This window comes from Cervus elaphus, chromosome 1 (assembly GCF_910594005.1).
Source record: "Cervus elaphus chromosome 1, mCerEla1.1, whole genome shotgun sequence".
Taxonomy (NCBI): domain Eukaryota; kingdom Metazoa; phylum Chordata; class Mammalia; order Artiodactyla; family Cervidae; genus Cervus; species Cervus elaphus.
The window spans coordinates 94,399,826-94,416,633 of record NC_057815.1 but is presented as its reverse complement, the minus strand read 5'-3'; the positions used below and the strand labels follow the sequence as shown (position 1 = coordinate 94,416,633).

The 16,808-nt window shown below is 39.1% G+C and overlaps 1 protein-coding gene across 1 annotated transcript; it reads left to right on the top strand.

The window, feature by feature from the left end:
- Positions 1-12,569: 12,569 nt before the first annotated feature.
- Positions 12,570-13,526, top strand: LOC122700149 (olfactory receptor 8K3-like). Its single transcript, XM_043912820.1, has one exon. The coding sequence runs from the start codon at positions 12,570-12,572 to the stop codon at positions 13,524-13,526; it is 957 nt and encodes a 318-aa protein (XP_043768755.1).
- The last annotated feature ends 3,282 nt before the right edge of the window (positions 13,527-16,808 follow it).

The window sequence follows — 16,808 nt, the reverse complement described above, 5'->3', positions numbered from 1 at the left end:
CCCCTTTTCCTCCTGCTTTCAATCTTTCCCAGAATCAGGGTCTTTTCAAATGAGTTAGTTCTTCGCATCAGGGGGCCGAAGTACTGGAGTTTTCAGTGTCAGTCTTTCCAATGAATATTCAGGACTGGTTTCCTTTAGGATGGATTGGTTGGATCTCCTTGCAGTTCAAGGGACTCTCAAGAGACTTCTCCAACACCACAGTTCAAAAGCATCAATTCTTCAGCACTCAGCTTTCTTTATAGTCCAACTCTCACATACATACATGACTAATGGAAAAACTGTAGCTTTAACTAGATGGAAGTCTGTCAGCCGAGGAATGTCTCTGCTTTTTAATATGCTGTCTAGGTTGGTCATAACTTTTCTTCCAAGGAGCAAGTGTCTTTTAATTTAATGACTGAAGTCACCATCTGCAGTGATTTTAGAGCCCCAAAAAAGAAAGTCTCTCACTGTTTCCATTGTTTCCCCATCTATTTGCCATGAAGTGATGGGACCAGATGTCATGACCTTAGTTTTCTGAATGCTAAGTTTTAAGCCAACTTTTTCACTCTCCTCTCTTGCTTTCATCAAGAGGCTCTTTAGTTCCTCTTTACTTTCTGCCATAAAGGTAGTGTCATCTGCATATCTGAAGTGACTGAGCACAGCACACCAATTAAAAGAATAATCCCCTGTATTAAAAAAATAAGAAGAAAGAAATATGAAAGAAAACATTTTACACATGCACAATGTACTATTATTTTTAGTTTATTTACATATTTTATGCAACACAAGACACAAAAGATCCCCTTTGCATCACCCACTTGAGGAGACCATTACAGAACAAAGGGAATACTGACAGGCTTGTTGTATAGGTAAAATGCATTATACCTGATCCCTATCTGGTGGGATTAGAGTACACCAGAGAAACAGAATCAATAGGAAGTGAACTAAGAGTAAATATAGAATGAAAAACACACAAATAAATCTTTCTCATTTTGGGGGAATACAAATTATTCTGGACTAGTAATAAACACATCTACTCCCTAGTTTCCATTAAGGTTTCCAATGCCTCAGGGACAATCACAAAATTGCTTAGCATCTCCTCAGGGAGAGACACAGAGAGTGAAAAAGTTTCTGTAAATTGGTCTCACTACGCATATTCTGAAACACATGGAGAAGTCAAGACACAGCTTTTGTGACAGGTAAGCAGATAGTATACTTCATGTGGTATCATATTTTACCAATATCCAAGTAGTTTGGTAATTCACTGTAAGGCACTTATTCTATAACCAAGCATATCAAAATATCAAGATTTCTGGTTGACTTCTGTGTGCATCCTGTTATTGATAATGCACAAGAAGAACAGGACTGCTCCCCTTTTTATTTAGATTAATGTACAAATATTTTCACCAGTGCTGATGACAACCTTTGAAACATCAGTGACACAATGTTTATGAAATATTTGCTTTATATCAAGACTTCAATATATGTATTTGTTCTTCAGTTGCTAAGTTGTATCCAACTCTTTGCGATCCCATGGACTGCAGCATGTAAGGCTTCTCTGTCCTTAACTATCTCCTGGAGTTTGCTCACATTCATGTCCATTGAGATGGTGATTCTAGTCAGCTATCTCATACTCTGCCACCCTCTTCTTCTTTTGCCTTCAATCTTTCCCAGCATCAGCATCTTTTCCAATGAGTCAGCTCTTTGCATCAGGTGGCCAAGGTGTTGTTTCAGATTCAGCATCAGTCCTTCCATTGAATATTCAGGGTTTGTTTCCTTTAGGGTTGATTGGTTTGATTTCCATTCAGTCCAAGGGACTCTTAAAAGCCTTTTCAGCACAACAATTCAAATAAGAAAGAACAAAACTGAGAGATAAGACAGTCTAAAGAGTAAGAAATTATATATACATTAATATTACATTATTACATTATTACAATACATTCAATATATATATATAATTATTAAGTGGCAAGTAGTCAATTTTCAGGTTATTGTCTTTCCAAATCTTTAGTTATTGATTCTGAGTGTTTCTTAGTCTCCTCTCAAAAATTGTATGTTTAATGAACATTTAAATTAATATGTAATTTTTTTTCCTGATCTTTTGATGAGAAAAATGGGGATTTCCCCCTTGCATTGAGACGTGAAAATTAATTTTGGAGCCTAGGGGACTTTGACTGCCTAATGTTATGGTGATGATATAATGTACAGCATGTTTCCACTGGAATAAGACAGAAAACACATAATTTTCACAGACCATGATTTCAAAAACGAATCATCAGATAATCAACACAGATAGCAAATAGAAAAAAGTAATGTGATGCTTTTCATACAATTCTGATGCCGTTAAGAATAAGCTTTTCTTATTATAAGAATAAGTCCTTAATTATCTTAAAGGAAAATCAACACTTGCCAGTGTAATTATTTATTCCTTAGCCTTTCAAAATTGCACCTAAACAAGATATATATGCCTTCTTTCATTAAGTAAAAAAATTAAGTGTAGCTCAGTATTTCTGACATAAGAAATTAATGTACACAAGGACATGGTATCAGAAGCTCACAACCTTGTACACAAGATTTATTTGAGATGTGTTTATTTACTATAAACATATTTATAATTTAACATTATAAAATATTTTTATTTTTTAATAAAATATTTTTTTGAATTATTAAAATTCAGAAACTCCTGACACCACTATTTTGTTTATAATTAGGAAATTACATGACAAAGGAGCCTGATGGGCTACAGTTCATGGGGCAGCAAGGAGTATATATAAAAGGGTAGACCCTGGTTGCTTAGATAATAGAGAATCTACCAGCAATGTGGGAGGCCTGGGTTTGACCCCTGAATCTGGAAGACACCTGGAGAAGGGCATGGTAAACCACTCCAGGATTCTTGCCTTGAGTCCCATGGACAGAAAAGCCTGGTGGATTCCAGTCCACGGGGTTGCAGAGTCAGACATGGCTGAGCAAATAACACATACATGCATTTTATTTTGCCAGTATCCTATTGTGTAATATAGTGATTTAAAACTTATTTTTTATATAAGGTAGAAAATGTCTTTATCCAAAAGTAATGTTTATAAAAGTTCATTATATAAAACAAATTCCAGTGACATCATTTTCTCTCAATTTGCTCAATTTCCTTACAATATCTTTGGTTCCTTCTTGACAAAATATATATTACATGTTACAAACAATGTGGAATATGCTAGTGAAAGGTTGTTTCTGAACGATAAGACGACAGGATTCTTGGCCTCCAGAAGAGACGAATTCAATCCGGGGCCAGAGACGAGGCTGGATCACTCAGAGCTTTTGTGTAATAAAGTTTTATTAAAGTATAAAGGAGATAGAGGAAGCCTCTGACACAGGCATCAGAAGAGGGCAGAGAGAGCACCCCCTGCTAGTCTTCAGCTGGATGATATACAGTCACTAGCAGCCTGTTAATGAAAAGAAAGGAATGTCTTAAAACTCAGAATGGCACCAGATAATTCATCCCAGGCTGTAAGACAATTGACTTGAATCTTGTAGAAGGGCAGATTACCATACAAATAGTTTTATTTACATAGATTAGGGGAACAATATCTGAGTATAACATACTGGTTTGTCAAGTAGGTTCTGAGCCATTTGGCGGAACTTGAAGACAGAGTCTGGAGCACATTAACATAGCTTAAGACAAACATTTCCATAAGAAAAAATGTACTGGTTAACTCAAGGTTTGAGAATAGTTAGCTTCAGGTGAAACCAGGTGTCATGGTAACACAGCATTTTAAGAGAAACCTTCTATTCAATTTGTATAGAGAAGAAAAAATATCGCTAGTTTGTTTCCTCCTGCGCTTAAGAGAGATAAAAATGTCTGGCACTTGCAGCCTCTTTCCTCCATTTGGAGACCCCTGGCCTTCCTGCCTGTTACCCTCTCATTCCCCCCTTTTCTTTTAGGAGAATTATGTTGCCTAGGGAAAAGGGGCGTCGTTCTCATTCCATAACTGCTTCCGAGCTGACAAGGGGTGTTGTCCCTAAATTGGTGAGGCAACATATTCTCCTAATCCTCATAGTGAGGATGTCTTATCCAGGGGCCCCAAATAGTAGCCAGAAGAAGCTGCAGTGATAGCAGGAGTTTGAGCAATCATTTGTAACTTAAAAGCCTTCATGCGACTAGAAACAAATCCAGTTACACAGTTACAGATGCAGGGAGCAAAGAGCAAAAACAAAACAATCAGAATTATTGTAGTTAAGATAGTTTTCCACCATGGGGAACTAGTTAACGTCCCCCAAAGTGAGGCAATCGAGGCTTCAGGAGTATCCATGGCCCCAGTCGTCTTGTTCATGTGTTTAGTAAAATGAGTAACATTAGTGCTCATATCAGGTATCTATGTGCAGCATTGAGTGTGAATGATGGCTCAGGTTCCTCCTTGCATAGCTGTCAGAATATCTAAAGCCAATCTGTTTTGTAAAACCACCTTTCTAATCTGTGCTTGTTCAGCAGTAAGAGCTGAAATAGCTTTTTGAGAATCTTGTAATGCCCGTTGAGTAAAATTAGTCAAAGCATCCACTCGTAGCATAACATCTGTAGTTCCCAAAGAGGGGACAAACACTGCAGCCAAATAATCACACCAGTGAAATACAGACCTTGCCCACCAAGGTTTAAGGTGGGGTAAATTAGCAGGCTTCTCTGGAAGCTCTGAAAATATAAAGCCATGAGTAAAGGCTAGACCCAGGGTGCATCTCTCTATCCAACCAGGCGGAAGCCAAGCCATAGGTAAGAGCCACATATCCAGGAAGTCCCGTTTGGAGCAAGCCAGCGTGACTGAGATATCCAGTCCCAATTAGTGCCTGGCCAGACAAAGGGAGGGCCTGAACTGGGGTTGGAAAACACGGGAATGATTACGTTACATATTTCCTGAGGCAAAAATCCCAGTTGTTTCTAATCATTGTAATTAAGTTGTTGGCTAACTTTTGGGGATGACCCTGTTTGTTCCCAGCATATAGGGGCAATAGATATTAGACGTCCTTTTTCAGGAGTTAACCATATAACCTAATCCCATATTTGATAAACGTCAGGTAAAAAACCATCAGATCTAGACCTATTTGTCTTATGTGCAGCAAAATAGTCATTAAACAGAGACAATGTATAATCAAAATTAAAAGTCACGTTATGTCCATAGTTGAAGTACAAAGTGTTGCACCAGTCCATTTTAGGGTTGTTAGATGTCATCAGATGAAGAAGAGGCATCACATATGATTGTTGTCAAAGGTAGTCGCAGACTTGGAGAAAGTCTTTTTCTTGAAGTGGAGATGTCCACCATGGGAAGCCTTCCACCAATGCAGAGGGGAGCACTCCGCAGACCCAGCAGTTAGACCAGTTGTGGAATGCAGCGTAGGAGTGAGCCCAGGACAGGAAGGCATTGTCTTGAGGATCAAATAGCAGACTCAGGATTTCTGGAGTCAGCATAAGTAGGCTCACATAGATTATAGGGCCCATCTGAAAAGTACAAAGTCAGAGCATAGAAAGTAAAGACATAAAATGACATCACTTAATTCTGGTCAGGGTGCCACCTCTTAACTCGAGTGTGTTGCACCCACGAATCAATTCCTGGGACTTTGACAGCTGTGGGAGAAGAAAGAATATCCTAGTAAGGGCCTTCCCAGAGGGGCTCGAGGGATGGGCCCCCAGATCCCAATGTTTTTATGAGGACCTCAGTTCCTGGCTCAAATAGAGGCTTGCTGGACTCAGAGACTGGGTCAGAAGTTGTCTCCTGGAGTTCTGTTGATGCCTGTTGAAAAGCTGAGAGCTGAGTTACATAACTAGGTAATTCTTTAGGGTTAGCAGTTAAAAGTCTCTCAATCTCTTTGAAATGCTTAATAGGTCCTCCTGTTGCTGTTTTAAACTGTCTTTCTTTCCATGCATGAGCATGTAAAGTCAAATAAGCCTACTTAGAATCAGTGTAGATATTTACTCGCTGTCCTTTGCTTAACTCTAGAGCTCGGGTCAGAGCCACAAGCTCCGCCAACTGGGCACTGGTTCCCTGGGGGAGAGATTTTGCTTCTAAAACCTGTTCAGCAGTCACCACAGCGTAACCTGCTTTCCGCTTTCCATCCCGAACAAAACAACTGCCATCTGCAAATATTTCCATGTCAAGATTGCCTAATGGGGTATCCATTAGATCCTCCCGAGCTGCATAGTTTAAAGTTAGGAATTGGGAACAATCATGATAAGGTATATCATTTTTCTTCTCAGGAAGGAACGTGGCAGGATTTAAATTTACACAAACTTTAAGCGTAGTTACTGGTCCTTTTAACAACAATGACTGATATTTAAGAAGTCTAGTGTCTGTCATCCAAATACGAACCTTAGAATTTAAGATTCCACTTACATCATGAGAAGTCAGTACAGTAAGGTTTCATCCATTAATTATTTTTAAAGCTTCAGTTCAGTTCAGTTCAGTCGTTCAGTCACGTCTGACTCTTTGTGACCCCATGAATCGCAGCACGCCAGGCCTCCCTGTCCATCACCAACTCCTGGAGTTTACTCAAACTCATGCCCATTGAGTTGGTGATGCCATCCAGCCATCTCATCCTCTGTCGTCCCTTTCTCCTCCTGCCCCCAACCCCTCCCAGCATCAGGGTCTTTTCCAATGAGTTGGTTCTTAGCTTTAGGTGGCCAAAGTACTGGAGTTTCAGCTTCAGCATCAGTCCTTCCAATGAACACCCAGGACTGGTCTCCTTCAGGATGGACTGGTTGGATCTCCTTGCAGTCCAAGGGACTCTCTCAAGAGTCTTCTCCAACACCACAGTTCAAAAGCATCAATTTTTCGGCACTCAGCTTTCTTCACTGTCCAACTCTTACATCCATACATGACCACTGGAAAAACCATAGCCTTGACCAGACACACCTTTGTTGGCAAAGTAATGTCTCTGCTTTTTAATATGCTATCTAGGTTGGTCATAACTTTCCTTCCAAGGAGTAAGCATCTTTTAATTTCATGGCTGAAGTCACCATCCGCAGTGATTTTGGAGCCCCCCAAAATAAAGTCTGACACTGTTTCCACTGTCTCCCCATCTATTTCCCATGCGGTGATGGGACCAGATGCTGTGATCTTAGTTTTCTGAATGTTAAGCTTTAAGCCAACTTTTTCATTCTCCTCTTTCACTTTCATCAAGAGGCTTTTCAGTTCCTCTTCACTCTCTGCCATTTAAAGCTTTAGGTGCTAATAAAGCCGCTGCACCAATTACTCTTAGGCAGTGAAATTACATGAAATTACATCTAATTCTTTGCTTATATAATCAATAGGTTGCTGGTGAGGCCCTCGAGGTTGTGTCAAAACTCCCAAGGCCATACCTTTTCTTTCAGTGACAAACAAGTTAAATTCTGACCCTGTGGGCAAACTCAAAGCGGGAGGTTGCGGGAGAGCAGTCTGAAGAACCTTAAAAGCCTTTTCATTATCTGGAGACCAAACCAGTTTGTTGGTTTGGGCCTGCTGAGTTTCAGCTATAAGTTTACATAAAGGCCGGGCAAGTTCCCCATAACCCGGAATCCAAATACAACAGTAGCCTGTGATTCTCAAAAATCCTCTCAATTGTCTTAAAGTCATAGGTAGGGGATGATTTAGTATAGGTTTAATTCTCTCTGGGCCTATGGCCCTAGTCCCTTCTGAGATGATTAGGCCCAGATATCTGTTGACAAAACTGAGCCTTCTCTCTTGATGCCTTGTAACCGCAGCCTGCCAGAAAGTTTAAGAAATCTTCTGAGGCTCGTGAACAAGCTTCCTCTGTCTCAGCACAGAGCAAAATATCATCTACATATTGTAACACCACCGCTTCAGAGCTATTAAAGTTTTGTGGATCTCGTGACAAACTTTGTCCAAATAAGTGAGGCCTGTCACGAAATCCCTGGGGCAAAACCGTCCAGGTTAACTGAGAAGCTGGCTGCGTGGGGTCCTCGAAGGCAAATAGAAATTGACTTTCCTCCGCCAAAGGCACTGAATAGAAGGCATCTTTTAAATCAATTACCGAGGAATATTTGGCTCGTTCAGGAATGTCAGACAATAGAGTATAAGGATTAGGCACCACAGGGTGTAAAGGAACCACAGCCTCATTTATTATTTGTAAATCTTGAACTAGTCTCCATTTACCATTTGATTTCTTTATACCCAGAATAGGAGTGTTGCATGGACTGTTACAGGGAACTAACAGTCCCTGCTCTTTTAAATTCTCAGTGATGGGCTTTAACCCTTCCTTAACCTCAGGTTTCAGGGGATACTGCTTCTTATGTGGAAATAAGTGCGGGTCTTTGAGCTTGACAACCACAGGAATAGCATTTTGTGCTCGACCCACAGAGTTTCCATCAGCCCATTCTCTAGGATTCACATTTTGTTCAACTAAAGGGAGAGAAAGCGAGGGCTCCATATTCATGAAAACAGAGGCATGGACCCTGCTCAGTATATCCCTCCCCAAAAGGGGTGAGGGTGATTCTGGCACAATAAGAAACTCGTGTGAAAATAGCACAGAATCCCAGTTGCAAGATAGAGAATAACTGAAATAATACCTTATGGCTCGTCCAGAGAGTCCCATTACGGAAGCGGATTGGGAAGAAAGTGGGCCAGGGGCTTCAGTAAGCACGGAGTAAGTTGCCCCAGTATCTAAAAGGAAATTGATGGATTGGCCTCCCACCGTTATCAATACCCGGGGTTCCTCAGGTGTAATTAGGACGGGAGCTTGTGTGGGGACCCCCCGGCACCTTCAGTCGTGATGGTCTTGAGAGTCCGACCCCTGAGACCTACGCCTCTGGGGGCAGTCTCTCCTCCAGTGTGGTCCCTTGCAGACCGGACATGGAGCCAGGGGCGGCTTAGATGCCTGAGGGCAATCCCGCTTGAGATGCCCCTCCTTTCCACAGCAATAGCAAGCCCATCCCTTTTCCCCTGGGTCCCTCTGGGTACTTTTCTCAGGCTGTTTAAGAACAGTTTTCATAGCCATTGCGAGGGCTTCTGCCTGTTCCTTTGTCTTTCTCTGCCTTTCTTTCTTTTCCTCATATTCCCTTCCATAATAGACTGTCTGAACCAGTTGTAACAGATTATCTAAAGACTGATTTGGTCCATACGCCTGTTTTGATAACCTACGGCGAATATCTGGAGCCAACTGAGTGAGAAATCTATCTTTTAAGATCACTTTTCCCTCATTTTCTACAGAACCAGTCTAATTGTAAAACAGTATCATACATAAGAGACCCTCCAACTGGCCACCATTCGCCGTCTTCCAGTGGGTACCGCGGCCATGCAGTATCACATAGGAAGACCAGGTGTGTCTTCTTTAAGTCCTGGGGATCAAATCTATCCTAGTTTTTCAGGATACAGTTCAAAGGAGTGAGGCTGGAAATGTTAGCTCCCATCTTGTCCTGAAGGATCCCGGACGAGCCCTCAAGATGAAAGGTTGTTGCTGAACGATAAGACGCCAGGATTCTTGGCCTCCAGAAGAGACGAATTCAATCTGCGGCCAGAGACAAGGCTGGATCTCTCAGAGCTTTTGTGTAATAAAGTTTTATTAAAGTATAAAGGAGATAGAGGAAGCTTCTGACACAGGCATCAGAAGGGGGCAGAAAGAGCACCCCCTGCTAGTCTTCAGCTGGATGTTATACAGTCACTAGCAGTCAGTTAATGAAAAGAGAGGAACATCTTAAAACTCAGAATGGCACCAGGCCCCTCATCCATAAATTGCCTTTTGTGATAATTCTAGCATCAGATCATTCATCCCAGGCTGTAAGACAATTGACTTGAATCTTGTAGAAGGGCAGATTACCATACAAATAGTTTTGTTTACATAGATTGGTGGAACAATATCCGAGTATAACATACTGGTTTGTCAAGTACGTTCTGAGCCATTTGGGGGAACTAGAAGTCTGAGTCTGGGGTACATTAACATAGCTTAAGGCAAACATTTCCATAAGAAAAAATGTATTGGTTAACTCAAGGTTTGAGAATAGTTAGCTTCAGGTGAAACCAGGTGTCATGGCAACACAGCATTTTAAGAGAAACCTTCTTTTCATGTTGTATAGAGAAGGAAAAAAATATCGTCAGTTTGTTTCCTCCTGCCACTTAAGAGAGAGAAGAATGTCTGGCACTTGCAGCCTATTTCATCCATTTGGAGACCCTTGGCCTTCCTTCCTGTTACCCTCTCATTAGCTATATTGAAAATATAGAAGAAATGTGCTAAATTTTAGGTAAATATACATTGCATATATGAGGTAAGGTAGTCCATAAATTATTCAAAATAAGTGATGGTCCCCTTGTAGTCACGGAGTTTGGTCACAGTGAGGGACCCTGGGACGTGTTACCTGAACAGATATTCAGCCAATTCATCATCATGATAATCATAACAAAAAGTTAAGTAAAAAAAAAATGAATTTTTATGTAGCTGTGTAGGCATAATCCATTTTAGGTAAACTGCTGTCTCTACTGAGAAGTTGAAAACAAACAACAAAAATTCCTATGTAATTGATTTTGAGGGTATTTCAGGTACCATGAATATCTTGAAATATTTTATTTTTGATTGTCTTCACAGCAACCCTGCAAGAAACAGTTGATTTTGCTGATGTATATAAAGGTATTCACAAAATTTACACTTGCCAAATTATTCCTTTGTATATACCAAAATATAGGAATAACTGATATTATATCAACCTATGTATATTTCTTAGAAAATTCCTTATATGAAAACAATTGTCTAATATGTTCTGATAGAATTTCTTTACATTTACACCTCTGTCCAATATTAGTCGAGTATTAATCATTTCATCTTGTACTATCAGTAGACATAAGGTCTTTCACATAAATATGCTTGAATAGAAGGGCTAATAAATGTGTCCATACACAATTGTAAATAGGATTTTAAAAGTGTATGCAATTCATACATAACTATGTTATACTATATGATTGTAATTATGCAAGTATAATTATAATTACAGTAAGTCCTCTACATAATAATGGGTTTCCTTCCTAGAGCATGTTTGCGAGTTTGATTTGTCTGCAGGATTCCTTGTGTCTCAGATGGTAAAGAACCTGCCTGTAATGCAGGAGACCGGGGTTTGATCCCTGGGTCTGGAAGATCCCCTGGAGAAGGGAATGGCAGTTCATTCCAGTATTCCTGCCTGGAGAATCCCATGAACAGAGGAGACTGTGGACCACAGTCCACGGGGTCACAAGGAGTCAGACAGGACTGAGGAGCTAACACTTTCTTTTTTCATCAGCAAAGTTACCCTAGGTCCCCAACTAATGCAGTTGACTATGTGGTACTGAGCTGTAATAGGTGTATAGCACCCATCACCATTGTTTGTACACTTGCTTCCGGATATCCTGGGATGGAAATAAAGATGCTGTCTTACAGTACAAACTGCTGTACAGTAAAGTACAAAAGAATCACAGCTGCATGGATGCAGGGGCATTGTGATGTGTGCCAGACACCTGAACCAACTTACACGTCTGTACACATGAAAGCACACTTGCATCTTAGAAAGCTTACGAATTAAGGTTTATAGTTGCAGAATTGAGAGCATATAACATATAATAAAAAAGTTGTCAAGAAATAAAGGTTATGTCAGTACTTTTCCTTTCTGCTTCCTTTATCTACTTTTATGTCAATCTATATATCTACACATGTGTCAACGTTTGCCAAAAATAGCCATTTGGCATTTGAGTGAAGGGAAAGTTGCTCAGTTGTGTCCAACTCTTTGCAACCCCATGGACTATAGCTTGCCAAGATCCTCTGTTCATGGAATTCTCCAGGCCAAAATACTGGAATGGGTAGCTGTTCCCTTCTCCAAGGAATCTTCCCAACCCAGGGATCAAACCCAGGTCTCCTGAATTGCAAGTGGATTCTTTACCATTTGAACCACCAAGGAAGCCCAAGAAAAGTGGAGTGGTTCATCTATACCTTCTCCAGGGGAATTTTCCAATCCAGGAATTGAACCAGTGTCTCCTGCATTGCAGGCAGATTGTTTATCATCTGAGCTACCAGGAGAGCCTGTAAAAGTGAAAGTATCTGTCAGTGGGCCCTTTGTGATCCCATGGACTCTAACCACCAGGCTCCTCCGTTTATGGAATTCTCCAGGCAAGAATACTGGAGTGGGTAGCCATTCCCTTCTCCAGGAGATCTTCCTCACTCGGGGATTGAACCCAGGCCTGCTGCATTGCTGGCAGATTCTTCACCATCTGAGCCACAAGGGAAGCATCATAATTCTTTCTTGTTGGGGGCTACCATAATACAGTATCATACTTACAAGTGTCACTGGACTATAACCATTTGAAGCCAGCAGCACACTTCCTCCATTGGTGACAATCAAAATGCCTCAAGATATTATTGAATGCTCTTTGGGGAACTAATTTTTCCCATTGGAAAATGACAAACCTAGCCCTTTCTCCAACGGTATTGCTAGCTCTGTAACCATTTCTATTTCTATAAATGTATGCTTTACTTCCAGGAGACAGTTTTTTTAATAGAACTTAAAATTCAATTTATTATATTTATATTAACTTTTAATGCTAAAAAATCACCAGAATTTAAAACATAACACTATTTACTATTCTGAGGTCTCTATCCAGCATATGTTTTCTGATAAAATGGAAGAATACAACAGAACCGTGCTGAGCGAATTCATCCTCATGGGAATCACAGACCGCCCCAAGCTGCAGGCTCCATTGTTTGGGCTCTTCCTCATCATCTACGTGTCCTCCGTGGTGGGCAACTTGGGCATGGTCATCCTCACTAAGGTGGACTCCAGGCTACAGACACCCAGGTACTTCTTTCTCAGGCACCTGGCTCTTACTGATCTCGGTTATTCAACAGCGGTAGGACCCAAAATGTTGGTAAATTTTGTTGTGGATCAGAATAAAATCTCCTATTATTTGTGTGCTACACAGATGGGTTTTTTCATCATGTTCATTATTAATGAACTTTTTATTCTGGTGACAATGTCTTATGATCGCTATGTGGCCATTTGTAACCCTCTGCTCTACACAGTCATCATGTCACAAAGGGTGTGTAAAGTGCTGGTGGCAATTCCTTATGTCTATAGCACATTTGTGTCTCTGTTGATCACCATAAAGCTTTTTAATTCATTCTTCTGTGGCTATAATATCATCAATCATTTCTACTGTGACAGTTTCCCCTTGTTATCTTTGCTTTGCTCAGACACACATGAAATTGAACTTATGATAATGAGTTTCTCATCTTTTAATTTGATTTTCACCCTTACGATAGTTCTTGTGTCTTACCTGCTTATCCTTGCAGCTATTCTCAGGATGAAATCTGCGGAAGGTAGGCGGAAGGCTTTTTCTACCTGTGGATCCCACCTGACAGTGGTCACCGTGTTCTATGGCACTTTGACATTTATGTATGTGAAACCCAAGTCCAGTCATTCCTTTGACACTGATAAAGTGGCGTCTATATTCTACACTCTTGTTATTCCCATGTTGAATCCTTTGATTTACAGCTTAAGAAACAAAGATGTAAAATATGCACTACAGAAGATGTGGAGAAAACTATTTAGCATCTTTTCGTAATGATCAGTGTCAATGTGATTTCTACAAATTAGGTTAAGGACTTCATACCTCATGTTTTGTGTTTGCAAAGGGGGAACACAAACACAAGAGTTTAGATATTTAGAGAATAACTTCTATGTGCCATTCACACTTCTATGTGCTATAAATTTATTAGTATAAGAAAAAACAGGAAAAATATTTGCCAGCTTTGATAAGAGATGAAACATAAGCAAAATATGAAATCAATTTTAGAGTACAGTGGAATGAGTTAGGACATAATAGACCGTAAGAGCAGTCAAGGAGAGTAAGCTATGCAGGAGTGATGAAGGACAGTAGGTACAAAAGGAGAATGAAACGACTTTTAGGATCGTCAGTCTTCAGAGTAAACTCTAAAGTATCTGTTTGTGTTTGTGTACACGTGTGTATTTAGTGTTAGCACATTCACTCCATTTCGGTCTTCATGTTCTTCCACAAGGCGTGTTAAAAGCAAACTCAATCCCTCTTTCAGGAAGTAAAAAAGAGGCAGTTTCATGATTTTGTCTACGCTGCACTTATAGTGAATGTGTAATGTGAAATGTAGCAATTGATATATATCTTATGATATCTGGACTAACTTCCTTCAAACCGTCGCTAAATCCCCCATTTTTTGTTTACTTTTAGTATTTTTAACATTCAAGACATTTTCTTTACATCAAGGAAGGACTAGACTCCTTTGTTCACCAACCAAGAAGTAGAATTTTCTATGTAGTCAATTAAATTTCAATAAATAACATTCATTGAAATAAAATAATTATGTGTATGCTGTATTTGCTGTTCAGTTGCTAAGTTATGTCCAACTCTTTGCAACCCCGTGGACTGCAGAATACCAGACTCCTACGTCCTCTGCTATCTCCCAGATTTTGCTTGAACTCATGTCCATTGAGTCAGAGATGCTGCCTAATCATCTCATCCACCACTTTCTCATCTTCTTTTCCTCTTTCCTTCAATCATACCTAGCATCAAGGAAATATGTATAATGTCATATAAAAATATGGAGAAGGACTTGGCAACCCACTCCAGTACTCTTGCCTCGAAAATTCCATGGATGGAGGAACCTGGTAGGCTACAGTCCATGGAGTCACAGAGTCGGACATGACTGAGCAACTTCACTTTCTTTCTTTCTATAGTTCCTTTTGGAGAAGGAAATGGCAACCCACTCCAGTGTTCTTGCCTGGAGAATCCCATGGATGGAGGGGTCTGGTGGGCTAGAGTCTATGGGGTTGCAAAGAGTTGGACATGACCAAGCAACTAACACACACACACATATAAAATGAATATTACCAAAAGTTTTTACAGTTGATTTTTAATTAGGAAAAAAGTATGAACAATACACATATAAGCAAAATAAAAATATTTGTTTCTAGGAAATTATGTTGACAGAAATACAGTAAAATAACATGAGATAGTGGTGGCTATTATTATTAAAATGCTTAATTTTATATTTTTGTTTATATATTCTCCCCAAAACATCTTAAATGAATAGTTATAACTTTCATGATCTTCCCTGTAGCTCAGATGGTAAAGAATCTGCCTGCAATGCAGGAGACCTGTGTTCAATCCCTGGGTCAGGAAAATCCTCCGGAGAAGGGAACAGTAATCCACTCCAGTATTCTTGCCTGGAGAATCCCATGGATAGAGGAGCCTGACGAGTTACGGTTCATGGGGTCACAAAGAGTCAGACAGGATGGAGCAACTAACACTACAACTTTCATAATGAAGAAAGATATAGTCTCTAATATCTGAATTTTAAAAATTAACTGTGACTAAGCATACATAATATCCCCTATATTTCATTTATTTTATGCTACTTTGTTATATTCAGTAGACATATCAGTTATTTAAGGAAGTTGGCTAATTTTTCATAGAATACAAACATTGAAAAACAGCAGTTTGTACACAAATGAATAATTAGAATGGACATTTTTGATGTCAACATAATTTAATGCATAATATGATAATATTTTTTAAAAAATAAATAGAATTAGATAAAAAGGAAATTACAAGGAAACTTTACCAACACCAATATTTCTTTGAAATAGCAATTTGTGCTTAAGGCCAGAATGATATGAAAGGATATAATTTAAATATATATATTGATGTGTTTGGACACTAAGACACACTATTAAAAAGTCAAGAATTAAGATGATCTCAAGCAGAAATTTGTGTTAACATAACTCCACTCCAAAATCTGATTCAGGTGCCTTAATTGCAAAATTCTACATATTGTTTAGGGCTAAAAAAGTAAACAACTAGCTTCTAATTCTTTCAGAAAACTAAAGAGAAGGTACATTTCCTAACTCTACTTGGAAAGCTTTCTTGTTGTAAAAGTGCAAGAGAAGTTATTTTAAGAAAAAAATAATAGTATCAGTCTTAACATATAGTCAAAAATTCTAAACAAAATTGTATCAAACTGACTCTAGCAAAATATGGAAACAATAATGCATAATGAGAAAAGAATATATTTCACATTAAAAAATCAATTTACATACATGGCATTTAAATCTCCCTAATATTAATATAATGAAATAATTGAGTAGAAACTAAGAAGGCAAGTAAATTACCCAAGCAAAAGGAAATGTTTTGGTGACACAAACAAATAAATAAACACATAAACAAGATCAGTATACTGAAAAGTACAAAGTGCTGAGTAACAAAACCAAAGACAAACTGAATGATTGGTAAACTTACTCACTTCACATAGTTTAATACTGAAAACAAGCCACATGTCTTTCAATGAATGAATAAGGTATATCATCATGTAATAATATTCAGCCCTGATAAAGGAACAGGCATTGATATACTAAAAGCCTGAATGGACTTCAAGAAAATTATGCTGAGTGAACACAACCTATTGGTAAAGATTACACATGGTATTTCCTTTATAAAACATTCTCAATGGTTAAAATTATAGTGATGAAAAACTGCTTAGCATTTAGGTTAAAGACAAGAATTAGAGGAGAGAATGGGTGTGGCTATGAAGAAATGACATGAGCGATATTCATGTGATGAAGTAAGTCTCTGTGCTGACTATGGTGTGGTTATACAACTACGCATATATGACAACATTGAGGAGGGCATGTGATTATATAAATGAAGATACACAAATTAGCATGTGCAATCTGGTGAAGTCTGAACAAATTCAGTGGATTGTACATTGATAATTTCATGGTTATGAAACTGTACTGTCTTATGCAAGTTGTTACCACTAGAACTAAAATAGACAGAAGACTCTGTGTTCTTTTTTTGAAACCTTCTTGTGATCCT